At 36.3% G+C, this 21,405-nt stretch overlaps 2 protein-coding genes across 7 annotated transcripts; both read left to right on the top strand.

Moving 5' to 3' along the window:
• The first annotated feature begins 2,182 nt into the window (after positions 1-2,182).
• On the top strand, positions 2,183-15,634 carry LOC137745064 (stomatal closure-related actin-binding protein 3). Of its 6 annotated transcripts, none has more exons than XM_088681297.1 (13): positions 2,183-2,377; positions 5,936-6,238; positions 6,362-6,490; positions 7,894-7,986; positions 8,698-8,838; positions 9,840-9,908; positions 10,692-10,775; positions 12,006-12,186; positions 13,630-13,746; positions 13,947-14,005; positions 14,369-14,503; positions 15,113-15,262; positions 15,371-15,634. In XM_088681297.1, exons 2-13 carry the CDS (start codon positions 5,954-5,956, stop codon positions 15,401-15,403), a joined length of 1,476 nt encoding a protein of 491 aa, XP_088537423.1. In that variant the 5' UTR covers positions 2,183-2,377; positions 5,936-5,953; the 3' UTR covers positions 15,404-15,634. The 6 variants fall into 6 exon arrangements, with proteins under 6 accessions (XP_088537423.1, XP_068341039.2, XP_068341037.2 ...); XM_068484938.2 differs by having other exon boundaries at positions 2,217-2,377; positions 5,916-6,238; XM_068484936.2 differs by lacking the exon at positions 2,183-2,377 and adding an exon at positions 4,443-4,814.
• Positions 15,635-18,769: 3,135 nt separating this feature from the next.
• Positions 18,770-21,405, top strand: LOC137745224 (G2/mitotic-specific cyclin S13-6). The gene is made up of 7 exons (XM_068485141.2): positions 18,770-18,892; positions 19,267-19,408; positions 19,509-19,569; positions 19,660-19,983; positions 20,102-20,641; positions 20,735-20,913; positions 21,014-21,405. The coding sequence occupies exons 1-7, from the start codon at positions 18,853-18,855 to the stop codon at positions 21,219-21,221; spliced, it is 1,494 nt and encodes a 497-aa protein (XP_068341242.2). The 5' UTR covers positions 18,770-18,852; the 3' UTR covers positions 21,222-21,405.

The raw sequence follows: 21,405 nt of genomic DNA, 5'->3' as shown, positions 1-21,405 counted from the left end.
TTCTTCTTCTTCTTCTTCTTCTTCTTCCTCTTCTTCTTCTTTTTGGGTTGTAGAGGGTTGGGAGGAGGAGGGGAACTGGGTTGGGTTAGTTTTTTTTTTTTTTTTTTTTTTTTTCTTCCTCTTCTTCTTCTTCCTCCTTCTCCTTCTCCTTCTTCTTCTTCCTCGCGGGGGGGGGGGGGGGGGGGGGGGGGGGGGGGGGGTGGGGAAGGGGGGTGTTGGTGGGTTTTCAAAAAAAAAAAAAATTGTTTTTTTCTTCCTCCTTCTCCTTTTTTTTTCCTCTTCTCCTTCTTCTTCCGCAGGGGGGTTGATGGGTTTTCAAATTTTTTTTTTTTTTTTTTTTGTGGGGTGGGGGGTGTTTGCAGGTGGGGGAAGAAGATGAAGATGGGGAGAAGAGAGAGAGGGGGGGGGAGGGACAAATTGAGGGTTATTTTCAATTTTTTTTTTACTTTTTATTATTATTTTAATATTTAAAAAATATTAAATAATTTTTTAATAGAAAGTGGGCCATGAATCAAGCCACGTCAGCATTTAACTGAAAAGTAAACGACCAAGTAACAGAAAGTATAACATTGAACCAAATTCTAAAGATGAGGTATGACTTATGAGGTATGACTTTGTCAATTTTAAAAGATGAGGTATAAAAGTGTCGTGACACCAATAGTTGAAATAGTTTTTTGTACTTTACTCAAGTTTTAATGTTTAATATTTTTTACACAATGATATATTTATACAAGATTTGAATCTAAAACTTCTTACTTACAAGTCAAAATATTAATTGAACAATGTATAATCTATTTTTAGAAAAAAAAAATGAATAGACTCATAAATTTTACTTGGTCGAACAAATACATAGAATTGTTAAAGCATCTCCAAGGAGATGTAAAATTTAAAACATCAAAATGATATTTGATGGCTTATATGGCAATTTTACATTTTGTACAATTTTTTGCTCCACCCGATATGTTAAATAATAATGTCATTTTATAGTTTTTCATCTCGTTGTGGCATCAATTACTGGAACAACTAATTAAATACTTGGAACACACAACAACATTTATTATATATTGCATCACATCTATTAAAAATTTATTAAATGAATTTGACAGCATAAGATTTTGCCTTCAATTGACTTAACGCCATGTAAGAAACTGAAGGTTCGGTTGGAGAGAGTTTGTTGTTGTATGTCTATGTAGTAGTTTTGACATCTCCTTTAGAGATGCTCTTAGTTCATAAAACGAGAAACTACCCACAATGTACGATCAAGGGTGAGGACTAGTCGTTTCATAGTTTTAATTACATTGGCGTTGCGCATAGATTAGCCAACTGTGCTTTGAGTATTGGTTCTAAAACTAGTTTGGTATGAGGAACCTCTAGACATCATTCATGATATTTGAAAGAATTTATAGTACCTGCAAAAATGATAAGCTCATATTTATATATATTTGACATCAAATTCACTTGTCTTTTCTTAGTTAGTTTCTTATATTTTTTGAGCTATTTACTCTGTTTTTGTGTTTTGTGGGATTTGTCAAGCAAAGAAAAGAAAAATAGCACAAGTGGGATTTTAAGTAACAAATTCGTCAAAATTGCCTGTGCAGATTAGCTGACTTTGGAAGCAAGTTGCGAACAACTCAGAATGAATTAGAGAATGAGCCTTATATGCTTGGAAATCTACGGATGTCTATTTTCTGGAGCATTTCACGAATTGCTAATATCATTTTTCTAGAAGAAGTTTGTAACTGACAAATTAGCGAGAATCTGTCATATTGTGTGTTTTTAAGTGTTTTAAGTCAAAATCAATTCAATTTTCGTCCAAAGTAAGTCCTATAGTCTGTTTTGAGTCTATTTGATTGTTTTGTGCTGTTTTGAGTATTTTTAGTTTATTTTGAGTCATATAAGTCTAGTTAAGAGTCTAAGTTTATTTAAGTATTTTTAAGCCTAGTTTTGTATCTTTGAGTCAGTTTTTAGTAGATTAGCAATCTCTCCTAATCTCCGGCCTAGAACGATCCCTACTTACATATTTACTACAATTGTCAATAAGAAGGTTTAATTTGAGTGCTATTATTTATCACATCAAATTTTTAGCGCCGTTGCCGGGGATTAGCCACTTTGCTAATCCCCCGTTGTTTCTTTTTGTTTCTTTTTCGTGTGTTTTGTTTTAGTTGATGATGATCACTTGCTAGATTCTTCTTCTTCATCTTCTTTTAGCTGCTGCTGCTGCTGTTGTTGTTTCTCAATCGGTCGCTCGCTTCTGTTCGTGTCCCCTCCGCTCCTCCCACACATTACTACATTACACAAATCATAGGGAAGTTAAAAAGTCGAGCATCACAGGCACATCATTTGCATATTTCTTTGTTTTTTGGTCTTAAAATCATCTGTAAGTACGTTTAATTTACTCTTTTTTTATTAATTAATTAGTCTCTGCATTTATTTACTTTATTTTCCTTGTTTTCTATTGTTTTTCTGGGCTGATTCATTCATAGTTTGAAGAAGTTTCTGCTAATTAATTTAATTAGGTGGGAGGGAATGTAAATGTATCATTATCATCAGTTATATATTGTCGCCTTGTTTTTTACTTGTTCAGGAGTTTTTTTTTCTCGTCATAGATTTTATAAGATTAGATGTTAGATTAATCAAACCCACCGTCTTACAAGGCTCAACTCATTTTCATCACCTTGGTAAAGGAATACTTGCTTGTTCTGGAGTTTCTGATCCCATTTCTGGACTGAGCTTTATTATATATGGGAGGGATTGTTATAAAATTTAATTAGCATTATTTTTTATTTTAATTATTTCTTTTAATTTCCTTGTTTGGGATTTATCTAGTAGAAATTACAAGTTGGTGGTACTGGGAAGGATCAAATGATTCTGGGTCCTAATCCTTGAACATTGGAATTTCCGTTCGTTGAGGTTTCCAAATCTCTTGCCATTGTACTTTTCTTTTATGTTTTATCAAAGAATTTTTTACAAAAAATTCCAAGAATAAAAATGTATGAAAAATCTAACAAATTAACAAGAAAACGAAAAACCTTGAATGCGAGAGTCTTCTATAAGCGTTTGATCAAGACTCTTAATGAAAACACCAATTTGTGGATGCAAATTTCTACCTTCTTCTTCTTAGATAAAATTGCACCTACAAAACAATTAACACCTTTGGTCAAAGCCAAGAGTTTCAAGCGCCCACGATGAATTTGGGGGGGGGGGGTTTTGGTAGAAGAACCTCCGATGTCAAAGTTAGAATTTGAGGGAAAAGTGTTTAGAGAATTTGAAGAATTTTGCAAGTGTTGAACTTAGGTTTTCAAAGAAATGGAATGATATTTATAAGGGTGTGACCGCCCCCTTTGAAGAGGTGGGAACCGGCTAGATTTGGTGGTTTTAGGGAGTAAGTGCAAGATATTATTGCAATCAATTAGGAAATTAATTAGAAAATTAATTAATTAGAAAATCAATTAGTTAATTTAAGTAATTAATGAATGAATATTTGGAGGTTACCTTATGAGAAAGATTTGATGAGGATGAATTAAATAGGTTTTGAATAAATACCTATTTGATTATTTTGATCTTAATTGAGTGATGATTGTCTGCTGCTCTCGTCACTCTGTGATGATTCATTATCAAATTTTATTGGAACCTAACGGTTTGATCGATGAGACCAACCAGTCCCCTCAACTAAGCAGTATGTATGCCGTGATCTTAGTGTATAAATAGGCATGGATGGATGGATCATCGTGGACGTTTAAGTTGGTGGGTTCCATCTAAAGAGAGACCATCCCATCAACTAACCAACCAGTGAGCACGACCCGCCCCACACCACCCCACCCTGCCAAATACTTTCCAGACGGAGGAATTCGATGACTCCCACGAGCAAAGTACGACGCGCTCCCTACAGTTGAGAGAGAGGAGTGTAAGTAGATAGGTCTGCGATGAGGTGGGACCTGAGTCAGTGGGTGGGGGCAGCGCGTGAAGATGGGGCATGCAAAAAGGGGCGCATTTTGACAGAGTGAGAAATTAGAATGATGAGGAGGGGTAAAAGAAAAAGAAATATAACAAAACAAATGATTATCATTCATCAGGTAGTTGTTGCCTTGTTAGACAACAACTTATATGGTAGGATTTCACTTTTTTTTATTATTAACACATTTTATATTATTAACACGATAAGTTATATATAAGAGTAATATTAAAGAAATTAAATTTTTTAAACTAAATTTGTAAACTGAATGATTTGACGTTAAATGATTAAATTATTAATTAAATATCGATTAATATGCTGATTTCTTATTGATAACATACCATTTAATTTTAAAAAATTTATGGAATTGTTATTAGAACTTCAAAAATCTCATTCTACACTCCAAAATTTCTATATTGAAAAAGAAAAATACACTTATAAAAAATGTAAAGTAAGATTTTTGAAGTGCCAATAACATTTCACAAAATTCAATCTACTTAGTATTCGGCAAACCTGTGTCATGTTTGGCATGTTGGAGTGAGGAGAGAGAGTTAAAGGACAGACACGCTGTCAGTAAACATAGCAAAGCTTTGCTTTTCTTTTCTTTTCTTTTCCAGTTTTTGCTTTTTCAAAAGTAAAGCACATGATGATGATCACTTGTTAGATTCTTCTTCTTCATCTTCCTTTAGCTGCTGCTGCTGCTGTTGTTGCTTCTCAATCGGTCGCTCGCTTCTGTTCGTGTCCCCTCCGCTCCTCCCACACAATACTACATTACACAAATCGTAGGGAAGTTAAAAAGTCGAGCATCACAGGCACAGCATTTGCATATTTCTTTGTTTTTTGGTCTTAAAATCATCTGTAAGTACGTTTAATTTACTCTTTTTTTATTAATTAATTAGTCTCTGCATTTATTTACTTTATTTTCCTTGTTTTCTGTTGTTTTTCTGGGCTGATTCATTCAAAGTTTGAAGAAGTTTCTGCTAATTAATTTAATTAGGTGGGAGGGAATGTAAATGTATCATTATCATCAGTTATATATTGTGGCTTTGTTTTTTACTTGTTCTGGAGTTTTTTTTTTCTTTCTTTTGTCATAGATTTTATAAGATTAGATGTTAGATTAATCAAACCCACCGTCTTGCAAGGCTCAACTCATTTTCACCACCTTGGTAAAGGAATACTTGCTTGTTCTGGAGTTTCTGATCCCATTTCTGGACTGAGCTTTATTATATATGGGAGGGATTGTTACAAAATTTAATTAACATTATTTTTTATTTTAATTATTTCTCTTTAATTTCCTTGTTTGGGATTTATCTAGTGGAAATTACAAGTTGGTGATACTGGGAAGGATCAAATGATTCTGGGTTTTGTCATTTCAGATGCTAATCCATGTCCTACTCATTTGAGGATTTAATTTATATTTTTTATTTTTACTTCTAGTTAGTGAATAACTAAGAAGAACAGGTGTATCTGAGATAAATGCTAGGTAAAAATTCCATGTCGTCTCAGAGTTTTCGGTTTGTTTCCTTCTCATAACATTCGGAGTGATCTGTGTGGTTTGATTTACAGTAAACAGATTAAGAAAAAGGAAAAAGTAGTTGCTTCTTCAGAACTCAGTTCAAAATCTGTAAATCAACCCTTTAGTGACATGAATTATGTACTTATGTTTCCTTTTTGTTCTTCTTAACACATGGTCAACTCTTCTGTATGCGCCTGGAGTAATGTTGATTTTATTAAAGAAAAATTCGGGTTTCATTAAATTGCGAGAAAACTTTTAATTTACTGTTGTTTTTTTAGTGTTGACCTTATTGGGAAAGACATGGCACAAATCCGAGTGCAGTGACGTTCTAGGATTCATATAGTTGACCCCACTTAGTGGGATAAGGCGTTGTTGTTGTTGTTGTATTGACCTTTTTGTGACCTGGATTCTTGAAAACAATGGGATAATGGTCTAATGCTTGATCAGTCTTGTTTTTGCTTCCGCAGAGATTCAAATCTGAACCAATGACAAAGATAAGTCCTGCATTTGAAGAGGAGATCCCAACTGAGGGAGTTCTGTCAGTTTCAGCTGATGTGAGCTTCATCTCTGATGGTTTTCCTAAGTATAAATTAGGACCTGATAATCAGATACTGGAAGAGCCCAAGGAGAATAGTGACGGTCCGACTGTGAAAGAGGTAGTTGAACAGGAAACTACCCATTTGTCAGAACAGCATAAACGTCTTTCAGTTCGTGACCTTGCCAGTAAATTTGACAAGAACTTGGTTGCTGCTGCTAAATTATCTGAAGAGGTTTCCAACTCCTTCATTTATGTTATTTACAAGACTTTGTTATCTTATTACTTCTTTTCTAGGAAGAGCCTTAACATTTAGGAGAGTACATAACGAATGAATGGCACTCTTTTGGGAATTCAGGCAAAGCTTAGAGAAGTGGCTTCTTTGGAGGGACATGTTCTTTTGAAGAAGCTTAGAGATGCATTGGAACATTTGAGAGGGCGCTTGGCAGGGCGAAATAAGGAGGATGTGGAGAAAGCTATTTCTATGGTTAGTTTTCTACGGCTATCTCCTCATTAGTTTCAGTTTTTGATTGAATTTCTCAGCTCAAATAAATAGTTGGGCTCGCATGTAGCATCACTTTAACTAGGAAAAGTAGTTTATATATGGAATGAAGATCCTAAAATAGTCTAGTCACAGGTTTTTCATTCCTAAATATGAAAAATGATCCTTAGAAATGTTAATGTTTTTCTCTAAAAGCACTATCAGAAAAACACATTCGTGAAAAATGATCCATAGATCATGTAGTTTTTCTGTTCTCTGGAGTCTGAACAGCTCAATCTAGCGTTCAATATAATATTTCCCTGAGCCCAGGCCACTTCTCATTTGCAATTGCCATTCTTATGTCCTTTTTGATCTGACATATCCTTCTGATAATTACATAAACCATGTTGTTCAACTGCAACAAAAATTATTTCTTGGCTATCGTCCATGACAATTACTTTACATCAAGTAATTGGGGTCTTAATGTATGCGGAACACATAGAATTCCGTACGGGGATTAAGTGATGAATGGTATTATGATTTTATGCCTAAAATACTTATGGGTGGACCTGGATGTGTGCATTGTCAACTTGTTTTTTAATGCCCAGGTTATACAGTACTTCGTTGTTCAAATCTCAGAACACATGGATGACAAAATAGGCAGTAAGAATCCATGCGAATACTTAACCTGCTTGGTAGTAAATATTATTTAACCGAGTGCAGAAGTATCCCACAGAAATCGTAAAAAATGTATGACAAGATCCTTGTTCAGGGCTTTGTTATTAAGGCATCTTAAAATACATTGTGTAATCCTTCAAAATCACATGATTTTCATTAGTACCGTGTTTGTGGGTTAGATATTAAAAGATCCTGACGTTCTCTCGATTTTAAAGTGTATGTTATTGTTTACCAGAATGGCAGGGGTACTAAAACTTAAAAACCATGCCAACCCCTAAACGAAAAAGAAATTGGACTAATGAAATTATGCCTAATTGAGTAATGCTACATACTGAATATCAAAATTAAAATTGCTTATGTGGACTGTTTATATTTATCAATAATTCCTGATGGAGACACTGACTTTCCAGGGCATTTTACATTAATTTTTCATGGATATCTTACATTTTGTGATACTGCAATTATTCGTGATTCCGCCCTCTTTGTTATCATGTTACCGTTTCATATTATTTATTATTACATTTAGCGACACTGCCTTTCCAGGGCATTTTACATTATTTTTTCATGGATATCTTACATTTTGCAACACTGCAATTATTCGTGATTCCGCCCTCTTTGTTATCATGGTACCTTTTCATATTATTTATTATTTAAATGTATGCAATTCAGAAGCCCTCTTATTGTGTATGCAAATATGTCCAATATATCTCCAACTCTATCCTTTCATGCAGGTGGAAGCTTTAGCTGTTAAGTTGACTCAAAAGGAAGGAGAACTGATTCAGGAGAAGTTTGAAGTGAAAAAGCTGGCTAGTTTTCTCAAACAGGTTGTTATTCCTTTTTAGATTTGAATGTGGCTTTTAGCGGAAATACTTTATATAAGGATTCTTTTTAACAACTCCAGATAACAGAAGCATCATCACGAATTTGCGTTTGAATTTTACATCTTAAAATTCAACAATCAGACATTCAGATGCAACAATGTACTTAGTATTGGATAAGCTCAAACGAATAAAGATAATACCGATGCAGGTTGAGATGGACCAGGAAATCTCAGTTGACCTCCACTATCAATCAAGAACAAATCATCCACAAGTAACATATGACTTTGGTACCAATTGATGTAAAATGGAAATTAGTAAAACCCGGATTAATAAGAGTTGAAACAATGCCGGAGCCTTGAGAAAATTCTGGAAAAAAATGCCTAAATATTAAAGAATCATAGCCACTAAACTTTAACATAAGATGATATCTGATTTCTGAAGAACTGATTATACCAAATGAGGTCCATACTGAGGCTGCATGCTTGGATATTTTTCCTTTATTTAAAAAATAACCACCGATGGTACTCCTTTTCACGGATTGTTATTTTATGGCCTCCATAAAATGGTATCTAATTAGCCAGATTCATTAACCATTCACCTTCTGCATGTTTCTGATTTTTGGTTGGGGGTATATTTCTTGCTGATGCAGCTTATGTATAGTTTGTTATCTTGCACGAACAAAATTGATTCTTATTTTATTTGCATTATGTGCAGGCATCTGAAGATGCTAAAAAGTTGGTTAACCAAGAGAAATCTTTTGCTTGTGCTGAAATCGAAAGTGCGAGGGCAGTAGTACAGAGAATTGGAGAGGCTCTTGAAGAACAGGACATAACTTTCGAAGCTTCTAAAAAACAGGTTCCTGTGAATTCTCTTACCATAGTCTTTTATGTTCCGGAAAGAATTGTTGCCTCTTACATGATGGTCAAGCTTTGCAAGGATAGTTGGCTTCAGAAGAATTATGAGTGAAATGTTAACTTGATCAGTCGCACTTCATTTTTGAGACTGACAGGACAGTAACGAAGAACTTTCTCGCTTTTGCAGCACAGGATTCTTAGATTCTCTTATCTTGAATCATCATTCTTTTGTAGATCTGTAACATATGTTGTAGGATGTGTATGTGCTCAACTTCACTTGAATACTTGCATCTTAGCTGTTTGATCAAATAAGGTGCTTAGTGGGGTTATAATTAGGTGGACAAGCACACAGGAACAAGCACAGGCAAGCACACACATATAACACACTCTAATGAGGACTTCACTCGAGGACTAGCAGTTTAGCTGTTATATCATATGAATGACTAAGATTGGGGCGAGAATCAGTGAGATGCATCTTAAGCTTCCCATGCATAGAAACCTTCATGGAGAATCGGTTTACAAGTAAATATTATGTTTACAGACCTCACATCCCAAGGTACCCATGCTATGTGAGACATTGCTAGCACTCACCCTCAACCTGAGGCTTGGGGTTGCTCATTTCTCCCCTTCCATGCCAGGTAAGAGAACAAACCCAACCTACCGTTGAGGCACTCCTGCTTTCAGGGATGGAGCCAGAATTTGAAGTTTTGGGGACCCAGAATTGAACTATTCATAAAACTTATAGAGCTAGATGAAATTAAATTAGTTTCATCTCTGATCAGCAAGTCAAAACGGTCATCTTCAATCGCTGCATCTGTTATCTAGTTCACCATGTGATGTATCTTTTCAGTATTCTATTGTTGTATAATTATATTATCATTAGATTTCTCATAGTGATTGGAATACATATGGCGAGTTTCATCATGGAACCGTAATAATCAATTTCTTTTCCTTTTAAATTGTTCATGGAAGTAACTTATGTTCTTGGTTCTTTAATGTTAGGATGTGGAGGAACTAGTTGAGGTGGTTCAGGAAGCTAGGAGAATTAAGTTAATGCATCAGCCAAGCAAGGTTTTGTGTTTTTCTCAACTTGGATATCTATTAATACATGTTTTATGGTTTTCTAATGACTTTGTAGAGTGTGAAAACCCTTACTTGGGGTCTGTATCAAATGATTATTTATTTAATTGCCCAAAATCTATCTTTGTGATACGGAATATATAATACAAAATAAAAACCAAAAAGAAGTTCATTCAACGGTTTTGAAGTTGAAACTTTCATACAGAATCTTCTTTTTTTAAATAATTTTCGGTATCATGGAACTTGGAGCGCACCTTTGATTTGTCAGAGAATGAGAGTCTGGATAATTATTTCATGTTTGAAGTCTATGATGCGTTTCTCTATTCAGTCATCTTTTGAATTTCTAAATGTCTTTATGTTTGGAGTATTAGGCAAGACAAACTCATCCACTAAAATTTCTTTCAGGTTCTGCTCAAAATTCCATTCATCATCAAATTGTGTTACAACTTTTCTATATTGTACTAATTATTTGAACTGTCTTTCTCCTCCATTTAAACTGGTGGACATGTCTCTTCACTAAACAGTGCGCATCGCAACATCAATAGCATTTAATTTTCAATTTGCACATTTGATTATTTCAAGTGAATTGTGTTTCTAATATTATGTGCCATTGATGGAGTTTTAATTCATTCTATAACATCTATAGTAAGGGTTCACTTTTTCAACTTTCGATTCTATTTTTAATGAAGATAGGTGATGTTATTCTTGTCATGCCAGCAGTTGGATTATTGGATTAATATGTAGCCATTGACTCTTGGTAGCTTTCACATTTAGGTAATGGACATGGAGCATGAGCTTCGTGCACTACGAACTCAGATACGAGAGAAATGCATAGTTTCAGTGAAGCTTCAGAAAGAGGTAAGTAAATTGTATTCAAATATACCTTTCCTCTCTTGAAGTTAAATTAAATTAAGTTTTATTTCTCCATAAATCGAATGCTCTTGTGTGCACGACATGTTCATTTGTTCCTTGTTTTAATAAATTTCTAAAAGTTATATCTTAAGAAACTTGAATGACACACTATTATGTGCTGCAAATAACACACTGATGAGGATATCAAGTTTTTTGGGTTTATTGCTGGAAGAGTTAAAAAGAGAAAGAAGACAATCCAAATCCCTTTAGGACTCGGTTAAAATTTTGGAGCAGGGTTTTATTATTAGTTTCCTAGTTTTATTTAATGTTTCCCCTTTCCTGAGAAAGGAGTTCTTTCGTGCGAAACCAAACTTTGGAGTGATTTATCTTATTGTCAGTTTTATGTGTTTTCGCTTCGACTAAGCTATCTATATTCCGCTGCCCAACTCTGTACTACATCACATACTGATAGCAAAATTTGTAGAGGAAACAACAAACACAAAACTCAACACCCTAGAAGCTCACTAGGGATAAAGATATTTAGCACTCAAAATTATCGAGGGATACAGAGTTAAAGGAACTCACCACACTGAAATCCATTCATAAGTGTTTTTTCGAAGCAAAGATGACCTTTGACATCCCAAGACAATATTAACTAAGAACAATTACTAAGACACTTTGGTAAAAGACAAAGGGCTCTTAGAAAACACATGCAATTCAAGTTGGAAGAGCGATGTTTGGCATAACAGTAGACAGCCTGAACTACCTTCACTAAATTGATCATAAAAAAACTCCAAATTGAACTCCGTAAATAGGTATTGAATCTTGACTCTTAGAGGAGATTCCAACGTTATGCTGCCTGCACATAATGGGTGACCCTAATTGCAGTTTGAGCTTGATGTATAAATCGCAAGAACCCTTCAAGAAATTCAATGGAAGTCAAGTTGCTTCTGTAAACTTTTGCTCTTCATGAGCCTTGTAGGAGAATTCTCTAAATCTAGGATTGGTCTTGAGCTTTGGATCTTTGAAAGAATGGCGGGAAAAAAAAAAAATCTCCAAGTGGTTATTTTCTTTTTGTCATTACTTTTGAGATCAAGGGTTTTATTGCTAAACTTTTCATCTGTTTTTTGTACTTGAGATTCATTTTCATTGGGAAAGTCTTTCTGTTGTTAATATAACTTCCAGAAAGTGAGAATTTATAACTCCTTGCCCTCCTGATTTCCTTATTCTTACCAGCTGGCAATGAACAAGAGGGCGGAGGAAAACAAATCTAGCTTATATCTTATAGATGGTTCAGAAACTCTAGGTGCATATCTGCGAATCCAACCTGTCTCAGAAAATGCTCCACAACTTTCAAACTGTGCAATTCAATGGTACCGCGTTTCATCGGATGGTAGCAGGAATGAAGCTATTTCAGGTATTCATTCAATCAATGTCATCAAATTCCATCTATATTGTTTGATTCAGTGAAATGATATACCTGTTTGCCTTAAATATACATCGTTTGCCCATTCCCTTGTTGTAAAAACCTTTGGGGTACAATGGTGATCTAACATGGTATATGTCTATTAGAGCTTTAATTGTGGGAGGTCCTGGGTCAACAGAGCAGGACAATGTTGCACACGTCTCTGCCCCTCTTCCGATGACACTGCATGGGAGGGGAGGGTATCAGCTTGATATACACTGTTGGTCCATTTCCTAACAGCACTTTGGGGGTATAGTGATAGTCTAACAAGAAAATGGGTAATTATTGTCACTGATTCGGCACACATGCACCATGTCCAATTCACATATTTACCTTCCCCAATGTATTTTTCTTGTTCACTTTTCACTTTAACCTTTGCTTTAGGCTCTCTTGGAATTGTAAATTGAAAGGGGATGCGCAACTCCCACTAGTATGATGTATCACACACTCTATTATTGAAACTTAAACAGCTTTCATTTGTACACGCTTATGCTGTTGTAAGTTCACTTGTTGATAAAGATTGTAACTTCCTTGCTAGATGTTTTGGTGTTGGTTGGTTCACCAAAAACATGGTTTCTCTTTTAAACTATTATAGGTATTTGAGTCATATATACAAGTTAGCCGCATGTAAAATTTATTAAAAATAAATAAAAACATATTATCAAGAAGCAAAAAACAAACAAAAGATTCACCAAACAAAAAAAAAACAAACAAAAGATAAAAGAACAAGGGCCGGACAAAGATCAAAGCCATAGAATGAAACCACATATAAAACCTAACTGAAGAGGAATGAGCAAATGTGGCGGCCTGTTGAATCATTACCCTTTGATATATTTATTTTTGGGTGACCTGCATGTGCAGTGATCATTGTTTTCTGGAGTTCTGTCTGATCCGACGTGCAAAGTCATAGCTATTGTTGAGAATGAGACCTTTCATGGGCTTATAAGTAAATTGGGCTACTCCCTTATTGCCAGTTGGTTTTATGGTGGAACCTCAACTTTCTTCAGCTATAGCATGCATTTGGTTTATTAGTTGTGTTTTACCATTATTTTTTTCATTATAAAGATCATAATTGATTTATTTCCTTCCACCAAATATTGTTATACATATCTTTTGATGTCATTGTCCTGACGCTCAATATGTACGATCATCTGCCTAAGTATGTGCATGCACGCATACATACTAAGATATGTACATGAACTGATATTTTAGTCTGACAATTCCAAATATCACAGGTATGGCTTGTGACAACAAGACACGTGGTGTAATTTAGGGATTTGATCAAGTGCTATGAATCCTATTTTATCATTTCTTACTACGTTGGCTTTTATATCATCAATTTGTCCTCAAAATCCTTTACGTATGTTTATACGGGTCAAATTTCTACCTCATCAGGTGCCAACAAGTCTATTTATGCTCCAGAACCCTTTGATGTTGGACGAATCCTACAAGCAGACATTATTTCCAATGACCAAAGAGTCATATTGATGACTGCTGGTCCTATTGATCCTGGTTCGTCTTTCCATAAAATGCTCCATGATTTTCTTTCTTACCGCTGATATAACTTTTAGATGTGTTATTTATTTTTTTCTTTCATGTAATCAAAGTACATTTCCAGAGTTATGTTCCTCTTTATAGTGTATTATCCATGGTTTATCTTAGATTGATCTTAGAGGAGAGAATAAAATTTTGATTGAGTTAAGTTTTAACAGCTGCAGGAATCGGAAGCTATGTAGACACACTTTTGCGAAAATCTAACACTGAATTTAATGTAAGATCCTACTTCTTTGTTGTAACTCCCAAATTTACGTGCTTGATGATTTTTAAGTGTTGCGATAAATTGCTTGATTATCACCTTCTTCCAAATTTATCTGCGTGATGATTCTTGTTGCTTCGGAGAGTTGTTAGGCAGTGATTATAATACTTGAATCAGTATGCCTCCTCAAGAAAAAACAAAATCATACTATAAGAATTGTGAATAGACTTTCAACTATATAGTTGTAGCTGACCTTTAATTCTCACTGCAACTGATTTTAAACAACGGAAAGAAATGAAACATGCGGTATTTTAACTGGACACCGGTCTGCAGAAATACCTTTAGTTCTTAGTTAGTTTAATGTTGGATGTTTTGTAGGTAGTTATTTCAAAAATGAATGGACAAGACCATACATCGCATTCTGTTCATGCATTCCATGTTGGGAAGATGAGGATGAAGCTCAGTAGAGGATGGATTACAAAGTCGAGAGAAAACTATTCCTCTTCAATGCAGGTTCATTTGCAGCTACTTGAATCTATGTTCTAATTAAACATAATCTGATACAGGGAACCTTAACCTTCTTTTCATTTATCACGAAGCAACCAAAAAAGGGAAGATTAGCCTAATGAAAGATAAAAACATCGTCTTATTTAAAGAAGCGGACCTAGCATTTTTTTTTCTTCGAGTAATCAATAATTTGGTGTCGGTGTTGGAATAAGGGCATTTATTTATTTTTTCTTTCCCAAAACAAAATTTGTTTTTAGGCTGTAATTATTCTGTTATAGATTCCTTTCTGGATTGTTAGCCATTCCAGCATTATCTTTCTTGGATAAATCCCTCCTATTAGCGAAGAAGCGGCATACTAGTTCTGCAGAATTGTCCCTCGTATAGCATCTTGTATACACAAAACAAAATTCTGATTCCCTTGTGCTTTTATGTCCCTCTAACCTATGAAGCATTTACCTCCCTTCCAAATTATAAGAAATAGTTATTGCCCTTTCAACCTGAGTCCTTGAGCTATTCTTTTGAATCCCGATACTATTATTTCTTGGAAAACAGAGTTAATTATCATGGTGCCCCAAAGTAAGCCATTCTTACACTTTAATATTTCCTGTTATATAGCTATGTGGTGTTAGAGGTGATATTACTAATGCGGCGAAGGCATTGTTCTGGCAAGCAAGGAAGGGCCTCTCATTTGTACTGACATTTGAAACGGAGAGGGAAAGAAATGCAGCCATTATACTTGCCAGGAAATATGCTCTTGATTGCAATGTACGTAACATTGTACTTGTTTGCATATTCTGTCATACCGTGCCTTTAGATATATCCCGGCATGCTGCTTTTCGTTTTCTTTCCAGTTACGATGTTTTTTGGACGCAGATCATGCTTGCCGGACCAGATGATAGAGTGTAGAAAACGACTGCTGACGCGAGGATTTGCAAATGTGAGTACGATGGCGTTGTGTAGTGTGATTAATATGTATTGTGTGTGTGTATGTGTGATGATAGAGTAAAATGTATGTTATGGTAATTGGGGTGTTCTTCCACTAATTTGGTTGCATCATTTTAGGCAGTGTTTTTGTTTGCCTAATCATTTGTTGTAACGAGTTTTTGTTTTATTATTAATTGGTTCATTTGTCGCTGATTTCGGTTTACTTACTGTAAGATTTTGTTACTTCTGTAAACATGTAGAATTGTGGATGTCTGATGGATGAAAATCATAACCATAATGACGTTTCCAAAATACGGTCTTTTAAATTTTAAATTTGATGTGTATTTTACAACCAATTAGTTGATTAAATTTAATAAATAAAAAATTTCGCTCCTCAAGGAGACTGCCAACCAAACTACAAATTCTCATTTCTTTGACCGATAGGAACCTCTTTATGTGATTCAAGAAGTGGATTAGCTTACCTAGACGAAAACTTTCCCTTCCCTTCCCCTGAGCTCGAAAACCTGGTGGAGTAGAAGCTAGTCACCAAAAGCGAACTTCTGGGCCGGGAAGGAACCAAAAAACGTGAGAGTTGGCGCGTAGTATTTGTATATAGCGTTTGATGGATTTTCAGAGTTATAAATACATGGATTTGGGGATTTTCATCTACCTCTATAAATTCACGTTGGCTTTGATTGAATTGTACATAAAATTTGAAGCGTTTGTGAGACTAATATCAGTAATTTTAATGTAATTATGTAGTTTGACCAAAAACAAAATCTAATGTCTCGAGACCTTGTGCCACTGTACCTTTTGCACACCCCCAACGCCCCCTTTGGTGGTGGTGCTGGCCGCGAGGATAGTGGTGATTAGCAATGTATATAAGATGTTAGTAATAGACGTAGCGGTAGTGGTGATGGTGACGACGATAGAAAAGTGATCTCAAGAGGTTGTGGTACAATGGTGATGGCCATGACAAGGTGTGGGTGGTGATGATGGGCTCGTGGTGATGGTCACAACAAGATGGTAGTAGTCGAGGTAATATGGTGGTAGTGGTGGTGGGAGTGGCGGGTATGGGGTGGTGATGATGCTTATGGAAATGACGGTGGTGGCAGTGATGGAGACAGTGATGGCGGTGGGTAGTAGGGATAATCATGGTGGTGGGGACATGGTGGTGGAAGTGGGTGGTGGAGTAACATCATTAAAAGTGGGACAATGAAATACATCAAATTTATAGGGAGAAGTAGACTTTGCAATAACAAAAAATCTTACTATAAAAGCACTTACAATCCATCAACATCTATGACTCTTTATGTGACATCCCACATCACCTAGGGGAGTGATCCTTATATGTATATTCCCATCCCCACCTAGCGCGAGGCCTTTTGGGAGCTCACTGGCTTCGGGTTCCGTAGGAACTTCGAAGTTAAGCGAGTAGCGCGCGAGAGCACTCCCAGGATGAGTGACCCATTAGGAAGTTCTCGTTTGAGTTCTCAAAAAAAAAATCGTGAGGGTGTGCTGGGGGGCCCAAAGCGGACAATATCGTGCTACGGTGGTGGAGCGGGCCTGGTAAGTGATCCGCCCTGGGCCGGGATGTGACAAATTGGTATCAGAGCCTAGCCTTGACCGCGTGTGTGCCGACGAAAACGTCAGGCCCCTAAGGGGGGTGGATTGTAACATCCCACATCGCCCAGGGGAGTGATCCTTATATGTATATTCTCATCCCTACCTAGCACGAGGCCTTTTGGGAGCTCACTGGCTTTGGGTTCCGTGGGAACTCTGAAGTTAAGTGAGTAGCGCGCAATATCGTGCTACGGTGATGGAGCGGGCCCAGGAAGTGGTCCCCCCGGGGCCGGGATGTGACACTTTACAAGATTTTCATAGACTTTTTAAAAGTCATAAAAAGTATCTATTCATACAGGATGACATTAACTCCTTAAAAGTATATATTGAATACACCTAAATATGAGAATCCATCAAAACCATATGAAAGTCTACCAAACTCCATATAATGATCCCCTTTAAATTTTAATTTGATAAATGGATGAGAGATTTGGCTACAATACTTATGTATTTAGTACAACCATCATCTCAACAGTCAGATTGTAATTGTGTTAAATACATATATTTACATGAATATAATTGACCGTCAGATGATTATATTAAATATATGTAAGTATTGTAGTTAATCCCATAAATAAAATACAAAAATATGAACTTCTAAAAGTTTTCTAAAATTTTTTAATTGCAATTTGGCATGGTAAACATCATTATTTGCCACACACAAAAAGTAAAAAATAAAAACTAAAACATGATATGTCATGGCATAACAGTGAGTTTAGTTTGTCTCACCATTCATTCTTTTTTTTTTTTTAACAAACGATTTTTTACACTAAAAGAGTGGGATAATGATTTAAGGCTTATAATTAGTAATAATATGATTTAAATTCATTTTAGCAAGAATTAAACTTAAAACATCTTACTTAATAGAATTTTGTAAGCCCAAATCAGACATCAAGGCTCTCAATTTTAGATTTCTTTCTTCTTGGGCTTATGCCTGGGGTGTTGTGGCAATGGCAGTGGCAGTGAGAGCTTAGGTTTATGGGAAGAATGTCAACTTGTTTACAGCGCAAATTTGCGTGTTGTGGGAAATAGTGGGAGTAGGAGAGGTTCATGTATTTAGAACAAAAGTCGGTATATTATATGTTATAATATATGTAGAGAGAAAATATTTTTGTATTCCCCTACTTGTATTATGATACGTGCTTCAACTCGTATTGCAAGTATATTAGACCTCTTGTGATAAAATTTAAGGAATTTTTTTTTTCATATGTAATTTCTAAATGATATTTAAATAAAATTTAAAATTAGAATTAACGATTTACAAAAGTTAGCCTGATTATATGGGAAGAAAATATTTATGCTCATCACTCTCAAGTGTTAATGATACTTTACGTCCTATTTATTATCATTAAATGAGATTAAATTTTAAAATTTATATAATGAATATACACAAATCTCGAAAGAAAGCAAACATCCATACATTAATCAAGCAGTAAACAAAATCAAAGGCCGCTAGTTTATCTTCATCCACGTGTTCCACTACAGCTATGTTAGTGGGTGACCGCGCCTTCCCTGACACCTTCAGCCGACTATATTCCCTAATATAATAATTAATTTGTAATAATAACCCAACACCAACGGTAACTTTTTAGTTCGGCCTCCAACGGCTCCAAGACGAACCTACGCCGTAGGATGAAGTAGTCATCCAACGGATAGAAACTAAAAGTAAAATTCGACCGTTGGAGCGACGCGTCGGCTACCTTCTTCAAATACGGAACACGGCCTCTGATAATCCTAGGCTTCTCTTCGCTTCCCTTCCCTGCAAAAGAGAGAGAGAGAGACAGAGACAGAGAACGAAACGATTCGGAATGGCTTCCAGAGCAGTAGTTGTTCCACAACAAGCGAGAGGTATTCCTTTTACGCTGATTCGATGATGGGTTTCTTTTGCTCCAAAATTATTGTTTGTTTGATTTGATTAATTAAAGAACTGGATCAAAGATTTTCTGGTTTGTCTCTTGGGTTTAAGAATTTAGAGTTTATTATTTGTTAAGGATTGGATTAATCTTGATTGGATTTAGGATTTTAGGGTTTATATTTCAGAAAACTTCACCTACTAAACCGATTCAAGACTTCTTGTTTTTCTTGGATTGGGCTTCCCAGTACATGATGGGTTTTCGGGTTCATTTCGCTGTCTTGATTTTGTCCCCGCAACCAAAGCGAAAATAGTTTTCTTTGACTTGTTTCGTACATTGATTCTAGAGTCTGTTTGTTGTAACTTACAGGTAAAGCAGCAGTTGCGGAGAGAGGAGGAGGTAGGCCGCTGAAAAAGAATGTTGTTGCCGCTGGCGATGGCAGAAGGCGAACAGCGCTAGGCGATATTGGAAATGTGGTAATAGACGCCAAGCCTAATCGGCCAGTAACAAGGTTTGCTTGATGCTGCTTTTTACTTTGTTTCTTTCGTGATTCCTCTCATTTGTCCTTTCTTTGTTTTTCTTGCTTACTGATTACTCTCTTCTTGTTTTAGAAGCTTTTGCGCTCAATTACTCGCTAATGCGCAGGCTGCAGCAGCTGCCCAAAACAATAAGGTTCGTCCTTCCCCATGCTACTTTATTACTTATTATTTATTATCGTTATTGTTATCTCTTGTTCTCTAAAAATTAGTAATCGATGTACAGAAACAAATTGGTCTAAATGTGAAAAGAGATGCTCCTGTTGTTGGTGATGGTGTTAAAAGAGCTGAGGTACCAAAGGAGGTGGCAGCAGTGGCTCAGCAGAAGGTGAATGCTGCTGTTGATGGTGTTAAAAGAGCTGAGGTACCAAAGGAGGTGGCAGCGGCGGCTCAGAAGAAGGTGAATGTTAACCAGCCCAAGGCCAGGGAAGTCAAGGCAACAGAGGAAGAGAGCATGACCACTAAGCCGGTTAACAAGAAAAAGGAGGCAGAGGGAACCTCAAGGAAGAAAGCACCAACTTATACTTCAGTCCTTACTGCTCGAAGCAAGGTAAGAAATTGTTGTTTGAAAGTTAATTTTGACGTTTTTTCTGTTGTAAGTTGTAAAGTGTGTGTGTGTGTGTGTATAAATTATATATGATTATTAATGTTGTTGTTTCAATTGGCAGGCTGCTTGTGGTGTGACTGATAAACCAAAGAGCCATAATAATATTGTTGATATTGATGCAAATGACGCCGGCAATGAATTGGCTGCTGTTGAATACGTTGAGGACATGTACAAGTTTTATAAGCTTGTTGAGAATGAGAACCGCCCCCATGACTACATGGACTCACAACCCGAGATTAATGAAAACATGAGAACAATTCTGGTGGATTGGCTGGTTGATGTGCATACCAAGTTTGAACTCTCTCCTGAGACATTCTACCTGGCCATCAATATAATTGATCGCTTCCTTGCGGTTAAGATTGTGCCCAGGAAGGAGTTACAGTTAGTCGGCATCAGTGCTATGCTGATTGCCTCCAAGTATGAAGAAATCTGGGCCCCTGAAGTCAATGACTTTGTTTGCCTTTCAGACAGGGCTTACACTCATTCTCAGATACTCATCATGGAGAAGAAGATACTTGGAAAACTCGAATGGACCTTGACTGTGCCTACACTTTATGTGTTCCTCGTTCGTTTCATCAAAGCGTCAATTCCAGATCACCAAGTCAGTAGTCTTCTCTAATTCGTGTCTTCTCTCTGTGTTCTGGTTTGTTCGTCTGAATTTTAATAAATTAATAATTTGAAATTGAATGTGCAGATGGAAAACATGGTTTATTTTCTGGCGGAGTTAGCTACGATGCACTACACCACGACTATGTACTGCCCCTCCATGATTGCAGCCTCAGCAGTCTATGTTGCCAAATGCACTTTAAACAAGATTCCCGTTTGGTCCGAGACACTCAAGCTTCACACTGGTTTCTCAGAACCTCAGCTCAGGTAACTCAATTCTCTCCTCCTTCTGTTTCCTTTCTTTTTGTGCAATCTAATGTTACTAGTATATCTGGAACTAACGTAAGTGTTCTGGGCTCACCAACAGAGATTGTTCCAAACTATTGGCGAGCTTGCACGCAATGGCAACAAAAAGTAAACTTCAAGGTGTGTACGGCAAGTACTCAAATTCAGAGCACGGAGCTGTTGCACTGCTTCCACCGGCCAAAGCTCTCTTGGCTCGAGCTGGAACTCCGTCCACATCCACGTCCATCACTAGTATTGGTGCTGCTGCTGCCAAGGCCAGAGTAGTTTAATCATCATCACATTGACACTGCTTTATGTGAACGTGAGGTCATGGGCCGCATGGCCGGGTGCAATTTTATGTGTTTTTTATATCTTGTCAAGCTAGTATGGTCAATCAGAACAAGTGATGTACTATTCGCTTCATTCATTCATTAATTCTAACTCACACACTTGACCTTTTTCCCTGCAACAAAA

The sequence above is a fragment of the Pyrus communis genome, chromosome 12 (genome assembly GCF_041283825.1).
Source record: "Pyrus communis isolate YQ-2024b chromosome 12, ASM4128382v1, whole genome shotgun sequence".
NCBI lineage: Eukaryota > Viridiplantae > Streptophyta > Magnoliopsida > Rosales > Rosaceae > Pyrus > Pyrus communis.
This window is presented reverse-complemented; position numbering and strand designations above follow the sequence as displayed.